Here is a 24,630-nt window from a genome sequence, read left to right on the forward strand (position 1 = left end):
ATGAAATACAACCATGATCTGCTCCCACTGTGAGTACCAATGGGCACTAGAATAGAAGTAAGAACCTGTGCTCTCCAGATGAATATAGTACTACCTGTGTTTATCTGTGCTGTAGTCATAAAGATGGACTGAGAGGAAGGAAATATTGTCATTACCCATCCTGCCCCATACCCACCACCTCAATGACATTCAAGAGTGCTGGCAGGTGTATGGTGCAAAGTGCTGTCTTATGACCAAAAGCACTACAAACTGCAGCTCACTTCAGATTTTTAATCCAGCAATAAGGGATGGGACAAAGCAACTATATGAATATAAATGGCCCTTCTTGTTTTTAGCCTCCCTGTAAAAAATGTATATATTTTATGTTAAAAAATTAGGCAGCGCCTCTGTTTTTTTTAGTACTATCTGCAATGTACTAAGAAGGCAAAGCAGCTGAATAAAAAATCACGCTCATTTTTTTGTTTTACATATTCATATTAATAAAAATATAAAATTACACATTGTACAAATTACTTCCAGTGAAAGCTGCACTTAAACATGCAGCTGAAATAGTTTTCTCATTACTATGAAAGTGAATATTCTTTGCCTTTAATCAGAAAATTCACAGATGCTCAGAAACCATTTGTTGTCAAACTATCCCCCTGGTGAACATATAGAAACAAAGCTTTGCTGCTTAAGAAGCTTGAAGCTTGATAGATAGTGTGCAGATAGAGATGTTCTAGTCATAACATACATAAATCATCCCATTTATTCCAAATGCTTTTTAATATGAAAGTCACATATCTCTCTCCTTCTTTAAAGCAGTGCTTCTCCAAACTTTTGTGGGTCCAGGACCCTCTTTGAAACACAATTGTAACAGAGTGACGGGATACATATAAATTTCACCAGGGAAGCATCAAACCCAGAAATTATTTATAACAAACACAAAATAAATCATTTATAGTGAAACCAATAATACTTTACCTAGAGCCTTATTGCCTATACCAAATAATTTAAGAGACTTTTGAAGACTTTAATGTACATCTGAAATAGGCTTTGGTTTATTATTTAATTAAGCGGTTAAAAAGCAGATAACTGGTACCAGTTTTTTAGTGTTTCTGATATTTAATGAAGGGATTCAAGTACTGACACCAGCACTGAGCTGATCAATAAAGCAGCAGCGTATATGGAAGAAATGCAATTTGCTCTGCGGGTCCCTCCATAACCAACAGGCCACAAAAGGGGTCTCTAAAGCATTAAACCACAAATATCACCTGCATTTAATCTCAAAATGAGAAGCGATACAATTGTGCAGTAACTTGACTGTATTTCATTCATACATAACACTAACAATGTATACACCAGGCCATTAACCTATAATGACCAATCAGTATGTGTTTTTCAAGATTAGTGCAGTTTATATTAAATCTAAACACCTGACCAGATTTTATAAATAAAAGTGTCAGACTCAGGACATACAGTAAATTGCTTGTGTTTGTGCATAAGCAAAATCTCTAGCGCAGGGCTGCCCAAAAGGTAGCCCCATTAGACTGACATTTTGGGTACGGTACATAAGTACTAAGTATCTGCTATCAGTGTGAAGCAGTGAAGGTGTATTTTTTTAAGCAGTATAGCATGTGAGATGGCAGATCATGATGCAAAATCGGTTGTCTTACTGGCTGCTAAAGTTACAGAGTTCCCTTATATCAGAGTTGGGCTGACACATCAAAAAAGGTGCAAATTGGCAGAAGAGTATTGTCTATGCCATTTTAATAGGAGTTCGATACCTATTTAAGCTCCTAATGCTGCATCCAGCAATTAGAAACGTGGCCTTTTGCCTTTAGCTGCCCTTTAATAAAAAACAATATACATTTTATCAAATGAATTACTTGTAATGGCTTGTTTCATAGTAAGAGGTACTGCATCTCTGAATGTTTTTAACGTTAATAACGCCCAAACATTCCATGCGGCACGCTCTTCTTTATTTAGCTTTTTATTTGGGTTTTAATTACATTTAATAAGAGAGTGGGTTAATTACCAGCATCATTTCTTTTACATATCAGAAATAAAAGATACACGTAGCCTACTTATTATCCACAATAATAGAACTCAATACAGCTTATTAGCTTATACACGGCTTGTTTTATGGTGCAGCAGAGAGGGCACATGCCATGGGACCCCCAGCATCAGACTGGGTAGATGAGATATAATGGACATATTATACTTTGTATTAACTGACAGATATGCAGAATGCCAGGGACCTGGAGTAGATAATGTATCTTTCTGTAATATGGAACATCATTAATATGAACTACAAGGTGCCATATTTTTTTTTTTTTTCATTTGGAATCACACTGAACACATTATATATTCATTAGTAAGATTAAAATACTGTGTGTGTATGTATATATATATACATATATATATATATATATATATATATTTGTGTCCATGAAAGCTCTGTACTTTAGTATGTACAGTTATTTCAGTAGCCAATAATAATGCCAGGCACTCTCTTCTAAAACAATGCTGCAAATTTGCTGCTATACAAAAGCCATTATCCCTCATTAGTGCCCATTCAACATATACTAAGTTTCCACTCTGCCAAAACCATGGTAGACATTCTCCCAAACAATAAACTATAATCTTTCTCTCATTCATCCCCAGTAGGCTCAACAACAATCTTCTGCTGCTTGATTTTGTGCAAATATCTTTTCTTTTCTAAAGAAGAAGAAGATGGGCATGTTTTCCTATTCAAGCCCTGCTAGATAGGTCCATAAATATTCTTTTCTTAGAAGCTTATTCAAACATTGGCTCTCAGGTTTTGCCGCTGTCTTTGTGCACATGCCGGAGCATGAGTCTGCCCTGTAAGCCCCGCCATCTCATAATGGGAATAATGCCTTGAGAACAATAAGCAATTACATAAAGGATACAGGGATATCTTCTTCTATTCATGCTACTGTCTGGACATGTTGTTTAATATAATATGCTCTGATGTTAAGGGAAAGAAGTGACATTCATAATTACATTTCCCTTTGTGCAACAGAAATATGTTTTTGCATGGATTTAATTTTACTTTGATACTGTGGTTAGTGAAATATAAGTTACTGGGTTTAGCTTAATCACACATAGTAGATTTTAATTCGTTTTTCTCAGCTGCATATGAGATAATGGCTAGGTGAAAAGCTTCAAGAGTCATTTTTGACAAGGATGGTCATGGGAGCCATTGGGGGGTACTAATGTAGGGCCCCCTCATTGCCAGCATCATAAAAAATGATAGATAGATTTAGTACTGTTCAATATTAGTGATGGGCGAATTTGGGGCGTTTCGCTTTGCCGAAAAATGTCTGAAATTTGCGAAACGTCGAAAAATTTGCGAATCGGCGCCGGCAACTCGTTCTTGATGCCGGCGTCCGTTTTTTGGACACCAGCGCACATTCGCTGGCAAATTTTTGCGGCAGTTTTGCAAATTTATTCGCCGGCGGCGAATCGCGGGAATTCAACGCAATTTTGCGCCTTGCGAATAAATTCGCCCATCACTATTCAATATGTCTCATCAGGCCCTAAATATTTTCCTTTTGTAGAGACCCCCAGAAAAAAGTGGGTTCTGATGTCAGCCATGTGGACAATGATCTATAACCTGCAACTGAAAAAATGTATTCTTGGTCAGTGCCATCCTTCTAAACTGTAGATAGCTAAACTAATGTGTCCCCCAACCAGCCAGTTTCATAAAATGAAGGGGCCAATTTACTAATATTTAGATTTCTCTTTTTTTCACAAATTATATTTTTCCTCTAAAGATTTGAGTTTTTTTATTTCAAAAACTCAAATAATTCAAAATGTATTAAGTGTAAAAACCATAAAAAACTCTCATACAAAACTACTTCAAGTAAAAGTAATTGAAGTCCTATCAGGGCTGCCATCAGAAAACATGGGGCAGCGCACAACTACATTTTCTGCCCCCCCCCCTTGCACAAGTGCTTAAACATTACAGGCCACTCTACAAGTTATTAAAACATTAAATTATATTTAAAAAAAAAAATGTTGGCCAGGCTTCTATAAGTTATATTAAAAAACTGGTGGCCAGGGTCCCCACAAGTTATATAAAAAAATGGGTGGTAGGGCCCATATAAGTTTCAAAAGAAAAACTGGTGGCTAGGACTCCTGTAAGTTATTTAAAAATAAAATAACTAATTCTTTTACCACTTACTGTACCTCAGCTGTAGAGCTGGGAGCTCAGGTTCCTGCATCTTCACAGCTCTTATTTGCCAGTGAAATGTAAGTCCCAGTAATGCCAGATTAGATAAACTGGAGGGGAGGTTCAAATCTCATGAATCCAATTCCCATGCTGCTTAACCTGGCAGTTTACTGGCAAATCAGAGCAGTGAAAAAGAAGACACAGGCACCAGAGCTCCTGCCCACCCTCCCTTCCAAAGTCTTCAGCTCAGTGATAGCAGGGGGCCTAAACCCCTCCAGGCCTGGGCCATGCTCCCCCTTGTCCTCCCCTAATGGTGGCCCTGAATCTTATAGATATCATTTGGAGCTGATCCCATTATTGTTTTTTTTAACTATTCAGACTTTTAAAGGTTGTATGATTTTTTTTTCAATAGTAATTGTCTGAAAAACTACATTTTTGGAGGTTTTAGAGATATTTGTATTTCTTGGCACATCATTCAGCATTTTTTTCCCATTCATACTTTTTTATTCGGATCTTTCAATAACTTTCATGGCATTCACGGTTTTAGAGAAATAAAGTTTAATTGTAGTTTATAAAACCTCTAAAATTCGACCCTTAAGGGAAAGACAATATAATATAGTGGTACCCTGCACTGGCAAAACTGGTGTGTTTGCTTCAGAAAAACAACTATAATTTATATAAACAAGCTGCTGTGTAGCCATGGGGGCAGCCACTCAGGCATAGGATACAGAGGAGATAACAGATACGTTCTGAAGAATCCCATTGTATACTACAGAGCTTATCTGTTATCTGCTTTGTATCCAGTGCCTTTTCTCCTTTTTTAGATTAGAATGGCTGCCCCCATGGCTATACAGCAGCTTGTTTATGTAAACTATAGTTGTGTTTCTGTAGTATCAGTGCAGCACAACAGTGCATTATATTTTCATTAGTTTAGGACACTATAATTTTTTGATGTTGCTGTTCCTAAAATAAATAGGACTCCACGTCTGCACCGCAGGGTTGAGTCAAGGTAGGGGTAATGTAGCAAATATTGTACCTATAGAACAGCAGTAAATAAAGTTATACTGAAGGCTTTATAATGTGAAGATTGATAGTCAACTGTAGGGCTACAGGTTTGTCATCCTTGGTGTCAACTATGAGGGTTTTGTAAATTATAAAATTATTCTATATGATGGCTGTCCAGCTAGAGGACAGATTTCTGATTTGGCTCTAAAATGGAATTTTGTGGCTATCACTTTTTCAGAACACGGCACAGCTCTTTGACTTTCGTTGTAGTAGTTCAAAGAGTTGCCCCTTTGCATTTTTCAAAACATTCTGTAGTTCACAAGCAACCAAATTAACCACCATTGATTCACAGTCAAAGGCACATTGGTGACAAAGTGATACTCACTCACAGTTCTACATAAAGTCTACTGAATAGGAAGCCTGAAAGACTTGGCCTGCTTAGATAGATATCAGTCTGACATCATTCACACAGTTCCTAATGCCTGTCCACCATCCTGTTTAGAAAAGGCGAATTCTGTTTGGACAATCGTTAAATAGCAAAGCATGTAACCACAGAGAGTCTCCGTATGATCATAACTCCAACAGAATGCAATAATATAAGAACTTTTATCATACATTTTCTTTCATATTACAATTCTTCAAATCACAAAATTCCAAGTACAGTTCACTCTTCACAGATTAGATACATCTCCCAAACAACAAAAAGCATATGAAAACTTTAAGAAGTTTGATGCACAAGACTTGTATGTAGACATGCACATCACCACATCAAAAGCATTCACTAAATATAAAAGGCCTACATACGGCACCTTTGCAAAATGTTAATGCACAGAGAGAAACAATCCCAGTCACTCAGCAAAACATACCATATGCAACAAAAGATATTTTGGGACTGACTTTTTTTTTTTGTGGGGTATACAGTAGATTCACTGCTAAGAAGTTTGGTCAATGAAAAATCATTCAGGGTGACAATTATTCTTCTGGGTATCTTTTTTTTGAGTCAAAAACTGTTTTGGGCATTCAATTTATCCCACACAAAATGGCTAAACTTAGTGTTGGAAGGCCCACCAGAGAACCTGACACCCTGGCTCAATGTGACAGCAAATAGATATAGATTGTGCCAAATGATACAGGTTATTATATAGGCCCATGATGATTTTTCTAGGTGGGGACAATAAGCACTGGGGCTACTGGAAGATTCTCTAGTACTCTGGTAGTCTAACGCTTTACAAAAAAAAAACGTGACAAAACCTGTTTTCAACAGTCACCCAAACAATAAGGCAACATAAATGCAGATGAGTGTAAATGCAGTATAACTGGAATTATGGCCCCGAACAGCTTCAGTAGTTTCACATTTTTATTTATATTCTGTACCCCTGTGTGTGTTGGACTCAGTCTCAAAATATTTTATTGACCAGTTTTATTTTCTTGAAAATCCATGCAATGCAATGCCACAAAAATAATAGAAACTTAAAAAGGATCGCTTAAAAAAGATAAAGGAAAAAAAATGCATTGAGAATACCTCCTGTTCTTACCCGTGGGTGTAGGTATTCCATGGTGTAAGGGTTGAGGCAGGCACAAGAAAAGAGAAATCTCTCATAAGTACAACAGAAAATGGCAGCTAAACAGTACAATACAAGTACAACCATAGAAGTATACTATATCTAATATTAAGTGCAAGGTTCCTTATTATACCTCTTATAATACTGATCCATTTAAATAATATTTATTTTTTAAATAGGCGTTATGGGACTTTCAAAGATACTCTGTACTCCAGGTCCCATCCAGCAGTTACTGCTACTACTTTCTGTGCAAGCAGAATTCCTTCTCTGCATTTAGTATTTTAGATATAAAACACTGCATATTTCTCCTAGCATAAGCAGAGCAAGTTTTAGTGGTAAGGAACTCTTTAGTGAATTTGGGGGTGGGGTGGGGGAGTCAAAAAATATTATTAAATTGTGTATACATTATTTACATTAAGTATGTCTAAGCTTAGACAAAATTCAATCAACTGTTTTTCCTGCTGTTGTGTTTTATTCCTGCTGAAAAACCTGTTGCTTGTCAGCAAAAACGGTATTGTTCTATTTATTTTTAAAGAGGCTGTAATATTTCAAGATCTTGGAAAAAAATTACAGTTGCTTGAATGCTGAAAATATATTTCCGATTGACCTCTACAGATTCTTAACAGATTTTAGTTGCCAAACTTTTATACTTTAACTCCGAATTCTCAAATTTCTGAAAAAAATGTAATGTAGAATTTTTGTAAATCAGTCCCGAAAAGTATTATTTACTTGTTTTTAATTTATCTGGAAAAACTCTAATGAGAAAAAGGAGAAGGAAAGTCGTCTTGCACTTGGGGGTGCCAAATGTTAGGCACTCCTAGGTGATTGTTTTTACTTATCTGAAACCCTGGGCCGGTGCTCCTATCAGCAGAAAACTGCACTGGCCCAGGGTTCTTCCAGGGAGCACCACAGATCGATCCTCTTCCAGCTTCTTCTTTCTTCAAATTTCTTGGAGCAGACGCATGCGCAGTTGAACGAAATAGCTGACTTTTTAAGTTAAATTCAGCATGTGCAGCCCCACGAAGAAAGAGGAAGACGGAAGAGGATCGCTCCGTGATGCTCACTGGTATAACCCCGGCCAGTACAGTTTTCTGCTGATAGGAGCACTGACCTGGGGTTTCAGGTAAGTCAAGACAATTACTTGGGGGTGCCTAACATTTGGCACCCCCGAATGCAAGAAGACTTTCCTTCTCCTTTAAGTTGTGTCTAGTGATGAGCAAAATTTTCACCCGAACATGACACCCATATACTGTAATGGGTGAAAAAAAATGTGTTGCGTGTCAAAAATGTTGGCGCCCATAGACATCAATGCATTCTGGCGAAACGGGTCAGATTCGCCCATCACTTGTTGTGTTACATAAACCTATTTCAATAAAACCACATTATTCCATTTCTTGGTAACGAGTCTGTAAACTCAAATTTCTTTTAGAAGACTTGAAAATAGAAACAGCATACATTTTGAAAATACACCTCCATTGATTTTCCTAGCATCCCTTCCAATTTTAGCTGCTGATTTTTTTTTCATCTTAATTTTGGACTGATAAATCTGGAAAATTCATGTTCAGAAAACTTGAAAACATTCGAATTTGCAAGTTTTAAACAACTGGAAGAAAAACCTAAATTTGAATGTCGCTTAACTATTCCCATGATTTTAGAAAAGCAAAATCTATAAATGGGTACTATGGCTGGTGAGAAGTAAAAGCAAGTTACTGTATATGGTAGCTTAATACTGTAGCTTTCCTTGTATGTATGAATACATATATTCAGAGAAGGACATTTCTGCATATTTATTATGCTGTATCATCATAATCACCTGCCTATATTTTGCAAACTCCATGGAATATAGTTTGAGGACAGAATAATACATTCTCCTATCAGATAACATAAACACAAGTGTCTATTTTCAAACAAGCCTTTCCCCATCCATGCCATAGGTCTGGCCTATAGTTTCGCCCCAGTATAAAACATTTAGAATGATGAGATGGAAAGAGTATCTTCACAGTCTCACAGAAGCTGCTGCTGATGTCACATACAGAAATCCATGGAATTCCAGACTTGCTAGGCATTTTACAGTAAAGTGTTTTAATCACTGATGTGGAAGTGCTGAAATTTAGTTGGTTCTAATTAAAACCCTGTGAGATTTAAGTAGTCCACAGGGTAGGGCTTATAAACAGGGTTGATGCCCTTTAGATTAAACAATGTCCTGTTTCTGATGATTAATATTGCTACTCTATCCATCAGGGATGGATTCTGACTTGATGTATGGCATATCAAGCCTCATTTATTATTTGTAACTTCTATTCAATAACACTACAAGGTTAAAGGAACATAAGAACCAGCACAGCGTTAGCACTTTTAAGTTCTTTTCTCCTCCCCTTTCAAACAGTGATGAGCATTTGATAACCAAATCCATAGTAATAATGTCTGTTGGTCTATTTCTATTGATCTGTCTGAAGACACAACACCAGTAATTGCTATGAACCGCACACATGCTTATGCTCTATCGTTATTATTATGTATTTAAACAAACACAACAACTGGCCAATCTATAGAGATTTCTTAGCAAACATTACACACATTTCTGTGAAAGAATGCAGCCATTATATAGGCTATAGGTATCGTTATTAATAATAATAAATTGAATTTGGCCTGTCACAAGACAACTGTCTTTTCTTTCTGCCAAGCAATATGACAGTGGTCACCTCTTAAGCCACATTTACAGAAGTTATTCTGTTTTGGTATCTATAGATCTGTTTTATAATTCCGTTTGTCGGTTTTAATCTGTATATAACCTCTCTCTCTCTCTCTCTGTTTGTCTTTGTCTATTCCTATCTACATTCTATGGCCAAAAGTATGTGGACAAGCCTTTGAATTACTGGAATGTTCTATTTAAACCACAGCCATTGCTGCCAACACACAAGCAATCATTTAGGATATAGGATGGGATTGCTGAAATGGAAATGAGAAAACTTGACTGGTCTCCACAAAGCCCTGACCTCAACCTAACTCAACACCTGTGAGCTGCAATTGAAAAACAATGTGAGCCAGATCTGATCACCCAACAACTGTTCCCAACCTTACAATTGGATTGCAAATTGGAAGCAAATTCCACCAACAATGGTCCAATGGAAAGCCCTCATATCTTCATATTGATACACTTGGCTGTGGAATAATAAACAGTATTGGACAGGCAGCAGTTCACATACTTTTGGCAATATAATCAGTATCTATCTATCTCTTGATCATCTAGTTAGCTAGCTGTCTATCTCTGTGTTTCTCTATACATATCAAACACTTGTGGCCATTTCAGTTTGACTGTCACAACCACGTCAACTGTGATGTTCTATGATCTTCATGTAAATTACAGAGAATGAAAACTAAGTGGCATACCATATTCATGTCAATGCCATTGGTGTAACTCCATGCATGCTGAAAATACTCTTCGAGCCTTTGACGTAAAGGATTGGGAATTTGATGAAATCGTATGAATTCTTTCACTCTCAACATCTGTATGTGGTACCGAGCGGTTCCTGAATATAATCTTTGGATTATTGCAGACACATTTCCAAAAATACTTGCATACATTAATGCTGGATTGGAAAGAATTAAAAAATAATAGACCATTAATTAACACAACCAAATGCATAAAAATGCATTAAATAAATATTATGTACTTTTTAACAATTAGTCAAGTAAAGTGTAGAGATTACTTGTAGAAGCACGACACCATGTTAGTTGTGTATAAAACAGGTAATGTAATTAAAAAGTGCACCGTAACCCATAGCAAACAATTAGATGTTTTCTTTCAAAAAGCTAACCAGAAAATGCTATCTTCTGACTGGTTTCTCTACATTTCTAGTGGTGTAGCAAACGTTGCAGTTTTTCTTTTTTTGTATGGCTATTATTGTCTAAAGGAGTTCAAAGTTGTCTTTTTGTCAGGCACCCAAACGTGCAATAAACTTGCAATATTATGCAAAAGAGACCAGCAGAGTGGTGTGGAAGAAGAGGAGCAGGGTTGGGGCAGCTGGGCCGAGTGGTAAAGGAAGTTGAAATGGTGCACTGGTTACATTGCTATGATATACTAGAAATGAGGGATTAACCCATTCTAGGATTTAGTTTGGAATTCAGGCAAATCACGGGACTTTTTGCAGAATTTTGATTTGGCTGAATCCTTAGGGTTATATAGTAGTGATGTGCCAGCCAATCTCAAGTCTGCGGGACCCACAGGTTTACCCGTGGGTTAGGTGGGTTTGGGCCAACTTCCACACAATGTCCTAGGTTACCTTCTAGTGCCTCACTTCTGCCTTCTTGCATGCCTTTTTATACACTTGTGTCAATGTGCCTGCTCCCTTCTGTGACATCACAGTGGGCGGCACAAATATATAAATATGGGAGTGGGTGCAAGTGCTGCAGGGCTGGGTTAGGGTCGGGGACAGATGCCCACATCACTATTATATAATAAAAGACACTAAGTTTGCCCAGGAGCAGTAACCCATAGCAACTAGTGGGTAGCATTTACTGGTCACCTGTGTAAAAGCAAAACAACTTATTGGTTGCTATGGGTTACTGCTCCTGGACACACTTTGTGAATTTTATTACATGGGGGTTAGTGTTATGAAGGACCAAATCTCAAACCTTAAAGTTATGTGAATTTAAAGCACTGAAAGCTGAAGCTCACAATTTTGTGGGGGGATTTTGCTCAGATATATTTAATATAGATTAAAGTTCAGATTTGGTTCAGTATTTGGAAGTCATAATATCTGACCAATTCCAAAAATGATGGATTCGCTGCATCCCTACTACATCATTATATAACTGCAGCAAAAACTGAATTATAACATGCAAATATGCTAAGGAATGCTCTATTTAAAAATCATCTATAACTTCATACTATCTGTTTGAAAATAAACTCTGCTTATAAATAGCATCTATTTCCATGACCTGTTACCTGCCAGATCACCAGTCACCAAGTAGCAATTAATCCAGGATATTTAAAATTAGTGAACAGCATTCCAATATCTGGCTGCAGTTTGTTATATAACAGATAGCTATTCCTAGATAATTAGAAGCTGCGAGATACCTTCATTAATAGCAAGACTTTGCTACAAGTCTAACAAACATAATTAGGAGGTGGTAACGAGATCTCATATAGAGAAAACGCTAGATCAGCTTTTTAAGAAGATAGTGCCTTTATAAAGAGTTGGTAGTATCACAAGAACACAAAAACAGGAACAGAAGAGGAATAGAATCCGTTTATAAAGCATTGTTCTTATTAATGGGGAGAATGGCCACTAAGACATTATTAAAAAGCAGAGTTTTAGATCTGCTTGATCTATGATCACATCTAATCTACAAGGGCAACCTGTTGTACGTCAGTTATTACATAAGGACCTCAGCACCCCCTATCAAGTAACTCAATACAGCTTCAGTAAAGTGGCACATAAGCAGTGGCGTAACTACCGGGGGAACAGGGGGTGTGATTGGGCCAGGGCCCGCACCCCCTCAGGGCCCCCCCCGGCAGCTCACACGCCACTCTCTTCTAAGGGAAATGTGGCCGTAAAAGCGTCCGTTTCCGGACGTACGGAGGGGGGGGCGGCTGCACGTCCCGCGTCAGGGCCCGCCCCCCTCTAGTTACGTCTCTGCACATAAGATCATATACAAGCCATAAATTGTAAATGATTCTTATAAAGGTTATCCAGAAGACCTATACACCTCTACCAAAAGCAATGTTCATCTTTACCATCAGTATACTGCAATGAACATCTTGCCAGATTCTTGAAGGCCTTAAGTATAGTGTTCTGTACATGCTTCTAAGCATGTCTAGTAGACATGTGTGGATTGGTATGCATAGTACCTTAGGCTAGTTCTGTGCTACTATCACTTTAAGTTAATAGATCTAGGTTTGTGTGTAGTTCCCTTGAAAAACCCACCAACTGCCTTTGATTTATCAAAACAGTTGAAATCCTGTTATGGTAGATGATTTACTCATCTACACTAGAAATCTTGGACAGTAGACTTGATCATCCACCAGGAGACATCCCATGATTTCTATTCTCTAGGAGATCTGTAGTTTTGTTATCTCTGTTGAACACAAATTATTTACAAGCCTTCTTTAGTAAGCATACATATAGTATATACAATGGTTATGGATTCAATCTAAACAATATTTTAGTACCCCAAGTGATGAGATTACTCTGCAAACAAAATACATTACTGGTTATTTCTTTTGCAGTTTGTACTTACAGCCAATCAACATGACGCATATGGAGAAGACCTTTTCAGAATTGGTGTTTGGAGATACGTTTCCAAACCCAACACTTGTTAAGCTGCTAAATGTAAAGTACAGTGCTGTAACATATTTATCCTTGATAGAAGGTCCAGAACTGGGGTCACTGTAATTGTATGGTTTCTTTATTTGTTCTCCCAGTGAATCCAACCAGCTAATTTTGTGGATTAAATAAGGTCGCTCCACATTGCCAATGGCATACCAAATGCAGGCAAGCCAGTGTGCGATCAGTGCAAATATGCACATTAGAAGCATCAAAACGGCTGCACCATATTCTGAATATCTGTCCAGTTTTCTAGCAACTCTCACCAGTCGTAATAACCTGGCAGTTTTCAAAAGTCCAATAAGTGTTGTGGTCTGTGAAATGAAAAAGAAAGAATTACGTTTTTCATCTGAAATAGAAAGTCCATTTGTAATATATTTTGTCTAATTTGTGGCCCTATAATGGCTTAACTATGATGATAGTGATTAATCAGAAACAAAACCCTTAGTAATCGGTTTATAGCCTAGACATGCCCAACCTTGAGTATCAAACTGACAATGTCTATTGTATAACCAGGAGCACCTGAGACAGAAACCTGTGGCACTTAAGGCATGCCTCACCTCAATTCATATGAAGGTGTCTACACAGCGACACATCACTCTGGACCATCCATGATATATGGAAATTTTGTATTAAAATAAAACACTTACAGTAAAGAAACAAAAACAAAGTACAATTCTTTCACTAACAAGTTAAATAATCCACGATATATATGGACAGGGGTACTGATGTACTGAGGAATGATTCGTTGCAATCCTTTGCTGTTTTTGAGGCAATTAAACTCTTTTCAGGCTTGGTTCACAAAAATGTAATGGGTCATTTCTAATCAATTGGGTTCTATGTTGCTGCCTCTATGTTTTTGGAGTGTGAGAGGATACCAGAGTACCCCCGCCAAGACAAGGTAAGAACATACAAACTCCTTTTTAGTCTAGAATTGATCCTAGGACCCTAACTCTATGACCCCTGACCTTGAGGCAGACAGGTTTAACATGACACCAACATGCTCTGTGCAAGACCATGTTTGGATAAGAGATGTACAAATATGTACAGTATTTCCATCATACCATTTATGAGGGACACCACAAACAGAACCGGTTATATGGCTGTTTTATAATGAAGGCTTGGGAAAGCTAAACCTCTCTAGTCCAACATCCAAGAATTTCCAATGGCAAAAATGCTGGAGGCATTTTAAATGAAGTTCCATTGTTCACTGTTTCTAGGTATATAACGTATAGCTGTGGGCCAATGGTCAGAGATGCTAATAGGATCTTTCCATTCCCTAAGAGACACCACATCTGGATTCCACTGAACAGTTAGAACAAACCCAGATGGGCTCTGTGCTTACTGAAATGTCTGTAAGAAATAACATCCTAATCATGGTAAGAATGGAACACATTTTACCAAACAAACTATTTCTCCTATTAAAAATTCATCTTTTGGAAGTTTGTTGCTACATATAAACATTGCATTACAGATCTTTACAAATTTATTACATTTCTGCTTTGCCGGGAATTTAATGTGTAAACAACTACGAGGTTGGACAGAGCTGACAAGTGAGAGTGATATTTTCACTCTCTAAATCTGACAGTACATAAAAGAGGGGGACGATATTTTAGTGGAGGACTAAATGTAACAGTCTGTCTATTTAGCGCAGTCAGCACTTGGATTTTGCTGATGCTGCAGATTGCCTGCACTTTTCAAATATTCTAATATTTTACTGTAGGAACACAAGAAAACCTATTTTTCTGCAATATGCCTATGTTCAGTTTAAACACCAGTGGAATTTTTGTCAGCTCTTAAGCAAAGACTACTAATTCCATGATACAGCTTAATGTTTTACCCATATGCAAACTACACTTTACCCAAATTTTGATTATTTGATTTGATTATTATTTAATTACACAGCCAAGATCAAAGCATGTTGGGAGCTGTAGTCCAGCATCATGGTAGCTCACTGGATAGTACTTCTGCCTTGCGAGACTGGGGGCCTGAGTTTGCAAGGAGTTTGTATGTTGTCTCTTGTTTATTTTGGTTTCCTCGGGAACTCCAGTTTTCTCCCATGCTCCAAAAATATACAGTCAGGTTAACTGGCTCCTGATAAAACAGACCATGTGTGTAAATGTAATATGAACTTTATATGGACCACTATCGCCCTCCTTCAACATTTTAAATGCTGTTAGAATCAGTCCTGAGCAGGATGATCCCCATACAATAATCTGTAACCCAGCAATCTATGACGCCTGGTACTATCAATTTATACAGTTTAGTGTTAATGTTTCTTTGGATATTGGGACAACTGGGAATGCATGAAAAAGAGAAGCAGCAGAAGGTTAAAAAAAAGGTTACAACTCTCAAAAATGCTGAGACAAACGCTTTAGGCGCCTTCTATTGACTTGATATTGAGCAATAAAAAACAATGTACCAATTACTGTACTACATTCCCTTTCATCAATATGTCTCCCATCTCCTTAACCGCAGATAATTATATAAAAGTCACAGCTACCAAATGCTTTGCACAGATTTCCACTTGTACAGCAAATGCAAGGCGAGGCCAATAAAATGTCAGCAACCTAAAAACTCAATTTTACATACAGGACAAAGTCTTATTATAAATGTACAACTGTGTCTTGGTTTCAAACAAAGTCAGTAACAAGCATAATTCATATTCCCTTTTGCTCTATTTCTCAATAGAGAGCAAAGGATGTGCAAAGCCATCACAGGGTGGTTATAGGGATCTGTGTATGGTGCAGAAAGCTCAGAAATACAGGAATTCTGGATAATAAACTTTGAGAGAATTGATCCATATGTCAGATTGATTTGGCCTGTTCAACTGAACTGTAAATATCTTTATTTATCATTGTCCAGGATTTGTTTTCCCAGACCAGCCAAAATAATATGTAGTATCAGACACTGATTCTCATTGAAGGCAATGATTTTTTTTTTTACAAATACTTAATTGATTAGTGGTGATTTACTGCTTCCTAATATATTGATCTGAACTAGATTGATTCAGAAGAACTTGTTCTACTTCCATTGAATCTGTTCTATTATTTAACAATACCTATAAATGTTATAGATGGATCAGAATCAACTGATCCGTTGACAATATTTACTAACAATATTTACTGAATCTGGCCCTCTGTCCTAATCCCCTAATTGTTAATCATAAAGATTCACTAACCCAGCAACCCAAAACAGATTGACTGTGAAGCTTTTATTATTATTACTTGTATTTTGTATTGCTTTGCTATCTTTTATTGTCCTTTCCTATTGATCCTCTAGTCTTACTTCCAAACAGCAAAGACATAGAAGTTGTAGATCTGTGGGTTTCAGGCTGGTAATAAAAAATATTAAGAAAACTGCTGTGTCAGTCAAACTAAAAGTTAATTTTGAAGTGAATTTAATATTAAAAACCAAGACACTGGGTTTACTTTCTGTGATTAATGCTAACTCAATTAAAATCAATTACACTGCATTGTCTTATTAGAAAGGAAAAGCAATTTACATGAGAATGCTGTGGGGACGCCATTGTTGTATTGGGAGCACTGAGGGATAAAAGATCAATTTATGTATTTAGCACTAAGCCATATACTGTACATAATGGACAGAAAATAAATATTCATACACAATATATATATCTTTTTTATTCAGTGCATTCCAATTAATTTCATTTATTTGGCCAATTATTCACAATACTACAGGTGTCATTTGTCAGTATTCAAATTCAATATTTTACTGTGATTAGAGTTTTTTTGCAGCAAAAAATTGTGAATTAGAATTTGAGTTTCTGAAATGCTAATATTTAAGATTTATCAAGAGTGACTTAATCGAATATAAAGATTTTGCATCTGAAAGCTGGTGAATTCCTGTAGAAGTCAATGGTAGTTGTATAAGCAAAATTCTATCTATTTTTAAGGTTAATTAGGTTATTAGAATTCATGTTTTCAAGATTCTTATATTCTATCTATCTATCTATCTATCTATCTATCTATCTATCTATCATCTATCTATCTATCTATCTATCTATCTATCTATCTATCTATCTATCTATAATCATCATCATCATCTATTGTGTAATTTAGAACATGGTTGGCTTTTCTTCTGTTTTTATAGCTGGAAGGTCAGTATGATTCTCTTTATTGTGAAGAACTATCTAGAAATCACTTTTTTTTATCTTTGAAGACATTCTTGTAATATGCTGCATGTTAGAAAGCTATTGAAATGAGAAAATTAGGATCGCCCACATGCGAGTGATATCATGCAAGAGAGTGCAGTGGCAGGCCACATGTACTTAATAATTTAATATACTCAGATAATTAAAAAAAAAACAGGAATGAATTACGACTTTATGCAGCGGCTGTCTCGGAATGACACAGCATTTCCAAAAGTAGATATTATTCACTAGAACTATCAGACATAATTACTCAAGTTAAAATGAGGAGAATTTTGAGCTGCACTAAGCAAATTTATAATATATCAACACCATTAAAATTAGTAAAGCTTAAGATTTGAAAATATTCTGCTTATCTGTAACCAGAAAGCAGGTCTGACTAATATATGCCAATACCATTGTATTGATTTAATGCTTTCCCGACCTTTATGGCAGAAGGGTGTATTTCCCTATCCACTGGTTAAACATGCTGTGTGGGGAGCTTGGAGGGTCAGTTAGTTAAATACAAGATTCCTCTGCACTCAACCCATTATCAATATATTTAAATATATTGATAATGGGTTGAGTGCAGAGGAATCTTGTATTTGTCTATATGTATTTTGTGGTCACACCCTCATTGCACCCCCGCCTAATGATTTTAAAAACTAGTGGTGAGCACAACTTTCCCTTGTTTGTTACAGGGTCAGTTAGTTACCTTACTTAGTAGGAGGAGGGTGGATGGTGCTGGGAGCCTGAGGCAGAGTAGGACTCTGTAACAAAGCAATGCACTCAAGTAAGGAGATCACCTTAGAAAAGTAAGAGTCAGAGTGGTAGCTCTTGTAATCGCTCACTGTAGGATTAAGGGTCAGTCTTAAGACATGTTGTATGCAAAGTGCAATTTCAAGGGCTAGTCTCCATGTTTTCTACCCATAAAGTAGCATTTTTTGTGGCTGAGAGGTGTTCATGGGCCTGATGCAATGCATGCAGTTGCATGTGAACACAAATTGGATGCAATTATTCTGATGGTGTTCTGGGAACCAGCTGTGATAACCTATGTTGGTGGTAGCTGCAGGGTTCCCCTGCATCAATATGTGCATTGCACCCGATTCGTCAGGACATACCTCCCAACATTTTGGAAATAAAAAGAGGGACAAAATAGTTGGCAGGCACAGTGCGGATAAATTTTTTTTGACCACACCAATTTTTGTGGCCTCATCCCCTAATTACCGTGTTCATTTTACAAATTTGACTGGTTATGAAAGTTTGAACATATTTCGGTGGTTTTTTCAGTTATTACAGTTTTGCTAATGAACGTGAATTGCCCTTTAACCTGTGAGTCTAACTTCTCTCAAGAGACCTGTTTTCTTATATTGTTACAATTACTTATTTGCTTATCTCAAAATTGTTACAAAAGCCAATTAAGTTAGAAACATTGTTTCTTTTTCTGCCTGTTCAGTGCAGAGATAATTGGGACTTTCCAGTACAAACAAGGGACTGCGGGTTGAGCAGTCAAAAGAGGGACTGTTCCTCTGAAAATGGGACAGTTGAGAGGTATGATTAGGAGGAAAGACTGGTGTGGTGAATTGGTAACACAAACACATCTTTAATAAATGCTGCCAATTTCCATAACAACTACACTAGGCATCAGCTGCCATCATGCATGTAAGCTTAGGGTTAGAAAGAGCACAACTGTAATGGAAATTGTGAATACAACTGCAGTTGGTAACTAGGGATAGGCGAATTTTGCTGAAAAATCATGAAATGCCAAAAAATTATTCACATCCAGTGAAGTCAATGGGGTGTTTGTTGCACAACTTTTTTATGCTATACATTAGAGACTATGGGGCACACTTACTTGGGTCTGAACTGTTGCTTTGGAAAGCTTTGCCATACTTCTTGCAACTATGTCAGATGTTAATTTGCTACAACCACGTGCATTCATCAAAATGCAAAAATTCATATCGGCAAATGAACTCTGGTTTATATTTTCTAGTGAAAATTTGTCAGTGCAAAATTTTCTTAGTAAATTTTCTCTAGCGTTACTTTCTTCCTAGTTAACATACTTCCGCTTACATCAATTTAAATATGGCGGCTACATAAAGGTCATATGTATGTATTTATTAGTGATGTTGGTGAAATTGCTGGAAGATGCCACCTTTTATTAATAAAAAAAATGTATGTCCAAGGCAAGCAAAATAAAGACAAAAGAGATCCTCTATTGTCCTAAAAAATTAGCCTACCATAAAAAACAAATGTAGGATAAGCTTCAAATGGTTAAACAAGTGTGAATAATATATATCTAACAGTTACAACTTTTAAAAATAATCCCACATTAAAATATGAAAAAACAGCAGCGTTTTCTCTTTTTTTATGACTTTTACTAATATAAGATGTGATTCCACTGACATAGTGATGTTGAGGCTGTAGCTTCCTCATAACAATTGGCTAGGAAGAACCAGGTGAAGTAGACTTTGGTGACAAGGGTGACCAATTGACTTTGCTAAATTTGCAGATTAACGATTGTTCACCAGAGCAAAAAATTCACCTGGCAAAACAGTGTACAAGATCTCTAGCGCTGAGGTTTTTCGCTAGCAAATTGTCCTCTTCTCCATTTAGTAAATAGGAGATGTTGTGGTAATTTCTCTTTTTGGCAAATTTTTGCTAAACATCCACAATTCACTCTAGAATAAATGTGCCACTATTGGCGCTGCTTTGTGGCGAACCATGCATTGTCGTCAAGGAAGTGAATGTGCTAAGGAAATATAATGAGTCCTATCTGAAAGATAAGAGTTAAGGTGATATTGTAAAATTCCAAGAATAAAGCTATTAGGGCTGTTCTATAGGAATGACCAGTAGCAAAATATTTCACAACAAAAATAACGACTGTAGACTCCAATGGGTAAAAAAATTGTTGGGCAACGAAAAAATTTGATGCGCAGCAAATAAAATTATGACACCCATAGTGCATTTTGGCAAATTGTCACATTTTTGGTAACCCCTATATGGACTGGCAGCCTACAGGAGACTCTGTTTGGCAGTATACCTGTTTTTTAAGCAACCAAAACTTGCCTCCAAACCAGGAATTAAAAAACAAACATCTGCTTTGAGGCCACTGAGAGCAACATCCAAGGGGTTGGTGAGCCACATGTTGCCTGCGAGCTATTGGTTGGGGATCACTGCTCTAGAGCATGGGTGTCTTTTAGATAACTGCTGTTTGGTGTGTCACCTGCTGAATACCTTGCAAAGAAGGGGACAAACATATCCAGCCTCTGTGACTATCCTTAGATTTGTACTTTGCATTCCCATAGTGAATGACTTAAGGGAGGGTGTTGTAAGTAATGTATCAGTGTTTGCAGATGATACAAAACTATCCAGCCCAATTAATTCCATCCAGGATGTGGCATCCTTGCAACATGATCTTGACAAACTGGCAATCTGGGCAGCTAAGTGGCAAATGAGATTCAATGTTGATAAATGTAAAGTCATGCACCTGGGATGTAAAAATATCCAAGCCACTTATACCCTTAATGGGACTGCACTAGGCAAATCCATTATGGAAAAGGACCTTGGAGTCCTTGTAGATGATAAACTTGGCTGTAGCAAGCAATGCCAGTCAGCAGCATCAAGGGCAAATAAGGTCTTGAGCTGTATTGAAAGGGGCATAGAGTCACGGGAGGAGGGGGTCATTCTTCCACTGTATAGAGCACTTGTAAGGCCCCATCTAGAATATGCCGTACAGTTTTGGTCTCCATCACTCAAACAGGACATTATTGTATTAGAGAGGGTACAGAGAAGGGCAACTAAGCTGGTAAAAGGTATTGAAAATCTTAGCTCTGAGGAAAGACTGGCCAAATTGGGGATGTTCACGCTGGAGAAGAGGCGCTTAAGGGGTGATATGGTAACTATGTATAAATATATAAGGGGATCATATAATAATCTCTCTAATGCTTTATTTACCAGTAGGTCTTTCCAACTGACACAAGGTCACCCATTCTGCTTAGAAGAAAAAGGTTCCGCCTAAATATTCGGAAGGGGTTTTTTACAGTGAGAGCTGTGAAGATGTGGAATTCTCTCCCTGAATCAGTTGTACAGGCTGATACATTAGATAGATTTAAGAAGGGGTTGGATTGCTTTTTTGCAAGTGAGGGAATACAGGGTTATGGAAGATAGCTCATAGTACAAGTTGATCCAGGGACTAGTCCAATTGCCATTTTGGAGTCAGGAAGGAATTTTTTCCCCCTCTGAGGCAAATTGGAGAGCCGTCAGATGTTTTTTTTTGCCTTCCTCTAGATCAACTGGCAGAGTAAAAAAAAAAAAAAAGGTTGAACTTAATGGACGTGCATCTTTTTTCAACCTTACTTACCATGTTACTATGTTATGTTTTATATTATTTGCGTACTCCTTCATCCATATTTAAACATCAGCAAAACTTCTAAATACCGGTTTTGCAAAATAACTTGTAAGAGTAAAATACCGAAGCTGTTGCCTTGAGCACGTTTACATGCCGAGATACCAACACAGCCAATGTAAATTTCAGTTTCATTTACGCAATTAAACATACTATAATCTCTCTGCTGAAAGGAATCAACTGTTAAGGGATTAGATGTTCTAAAGAAAAAAAATCCTGCTAAAATACCAGCATACTAATTAGCACTACTTCTTTATAGGAATATGCTGCTGATGTTCTCAAAGTCGTAACCTTTGTTTATATCGATGTTCACACTTATCTGTCTAGATTTAAAAGGGATCTAAACCCTCCATAAATCTGTGTCACTGTCTGCTAAATTATCTAACATAAATTATAAAATACTAGAGATGAACCAAGATGTTTTGGATTTGCCCTAATACCCAATCCTCCACCAAATCCAAACCCTAATCTGCATATTCAAAAGTGAGTGAACTCCCTAAAAACTACATCTTTTAAAAAAAGTTATCTTGAGTTGTCCAGTCCAGTCCAAAGTCACATGACTTTAAAGGTCTGGGTTTAGCTTGGTAAGGCATTACAAATTGTCTTGAATCCAAATTCTTTATAAAATGATAGAATTGGTCCAAAACCCTAGCCTAACCCTTAAATCAGTTCAATTACTCAATTACAGATGCAAGAAAATTCACCAGTGAGTATGCTTTTGAGCAGAACTAATTCAACCATCTTATTTCACAACATCCTCAGTTTACTTTCTGTGGTAGAAAAGTCAAGAGCATCCTTTATATCTTATCTATCTTCTAAAAGTTCAGTTGCCAATGGAAACTCCCAAACTACTAGGACAAATATAGTTAGCTCATTGGCCTGCTGCTCGGGTCCCCAACTTTTTTTAACCTATGAACCACATTCATATGTTGTTGGGAGCCGCACAAGCAAGAGAATGTTCCTGGAGTGTCAGCCCTTAGTAAACTAGTGTCTTTATGGCTCCAACACTTGTTTCCAAGCCAGGAATTTATGGGCACATTTTCAACTGCTGAGAAAGGAGTATCAAAAAAAGTAATGAGCAACATGTTGCTTGTGACCCTACTAAATAAATACTATACAATATGACTACAATATGACTATACTGGAACTGGAAACACATGACCCAGGCACAAACAAAGGACAGATTTATATAGTCCACCACTTAATTGGCTTCCAGCTCACACAGGTCAGTTGTCCTAACTAACCAGCAGTAGGCCTCCCGCCAGCCACCCAAAACAGAGAAAAGAAAACAATGCCAACCTTCTGGTAAATCCGAGCCTGTCATTGAGCTAACAAGGCAGCTTTCCTGCATTTTTCCCTCAGACTGGAGCTCCCTATTCTGGCTTGAGCTGCCTTTGTAATTATCCTCCTGAGGTGCCTCAGGTAGACACAAAACACCACTTTGCTAAGAACCTGGGACATATATAAGCTCCTTCCTGGAATTTCCCAGGTATCCTGGTAGTGACCATAACACTATATACAGTATATACTGTAAATATATATATATATATATATATATATATATAGTGAAAAGGAGGATCGGCACTCACTGTGATAGTAGTGAAAAAAAGATTATTTATTTTTCAAATAAATGTTACATCTTAATCCGATGTTTTGGACCCGCATGGGTCCCTTTCTCAAGGATGAGAAAGGGCCCCATGCGGGTCCGAAACGTCGGATTGAGATGTAACATTTGTTTGAAAAATAAATAATCTTTTTTTCACTACTATCACAGTGAGTGCCAATCCTCCTTTTCACTATTTGAATATTTCTGATCTGGCTCCATTGGAATCACCTAGATTTGAGTGCGGGTACTGTGGGAGTATATATATATAGTAATAATCAAAAAGAAAACCGCACCAAACAGGTCTTTATATGAAATAAACAAAAAGGTTTTATTTGATCAACGTTTCGGCTCAACAGCTGGAGCCGTCTTCAAGAACTAAAACTTTTAGTTCCTGAAGACGGCTCCAGCTGTTGAGCCGAAACGTTGATCAAATAAAACCTTTTGTTTATTTCATATAAAGACCTGTTTGGTGCGATTTTCTTTTTGATTATTACTATTGTTGTCTTTAACCAGCACACAGGCATTGTTTTTTGTTTGTCCATGTGCACCATGTCTAAGCTTATTTTATATATATATATATATATATATATATATATATATATATATATATATATATATATATATATATATATATATATATATATATATATATTATATATATAAAATCATCAAATTCTTTATACTACACTAAACAGCCCTTTAAACTACATAGAAGAAAGAAGCATTAAATACACTTACCTCATCAGAACCAGAACCAAAAATCAGCAGATCAAAGGGTATTGCTGCGACCATGTCTATTAGGAACCAGCCTTTAAAGTAATGGATTGCTATTTTCGCCGGGTCACTTACAACTTCTTCATTCGGATTGACATAAGTGGTTCTGAAATTTATGAGGATATCAATGATAAACATGATATCTACAATGAGGTCAACAACATTCAGGGGATTGCAAGAGTATCCACATTCACGTCTCTTCTGCTCCTCTCTGTCATTGAGTAAAAAGGCAGCTGAGTAAGGAGTAAAGATGGCAGTATAAATAACTAGTAGCAAAATCAACCAGTCCCATACTGCTTTAAATGGGCTATAGTGCAAAATAGTAAACTTGTTGTTGCGAGGTGTTTGAAGTTTATATTCTGGTAGGACATCAGCTCCCAAAGAAAGAACCTGTGGAGACATAATATGGGACATTTTATCTACACTCCAATAAAGATAAAAACTTTTGAAAAGCTATAAAGTCAAGTTATAAATTTATGCTCCATTAGTAATGACCAGTAATTGCCAGTAGACTTTCCCTCATATAGTGTACAGGGCACTGACCCTAAGAAAAACTCTTAAGATTCAGATAATATGCTTAGGAGACATAGGATGATCAAAAGTTCCATTTACCAATAGC

The 24,630-nt window shown here is 37.0% G+C and overlaps 1 protein-coding gene across 5 annotated transcripts in view; it reads right to left on the reverse strand.

The window, feature by feature from the left end:
- Positions 1–24,630, reverse strand: part of LOC108702971 (potassium voltage-gated channel subfamily H member 7) — a 189,640-nt gene that overhangs the window by 26,147 nt on the left and 138,863 nt on the right. For all 5 annotated transcript variants that reach the window (XM_018238824.2, XM_041578218.1, XM_041578219.1 and 2 more), the window contains 3 exons: positions 23,976–24,401; positions 12,988–13,387; positions 10,135–10,334 (listed from right to left, as the gene is read on the reverse strand). In XM_018238824.2, the coding sequence (XP_018094313.1) occupies positions 10,135–10,334; positions 12,988–13,387; positions 23,976–24,401 (1,026 nt within the window). The remainder of the gene's footprint in view (positions 1–10,134; positions 10,335–12,987; positions 13,388–23,975; positions 24,402–24,630) is intronic.

This window comes from Xenopus laevis, chromosome 9_10S, assembly GCF_017654675.1.
Source record: "Xenopus laevis strain J_2021 chromosome 9_10S, Xenopus_laevis_v10.1, whole genome shotgun sequence".
In the NCBI taxonomy this organism is placed as follows: Eukaryota; Metazoa; Chordata; class Amphibia; order Anura; family Pipidae; genus Xenopus; species Xenopus laevis.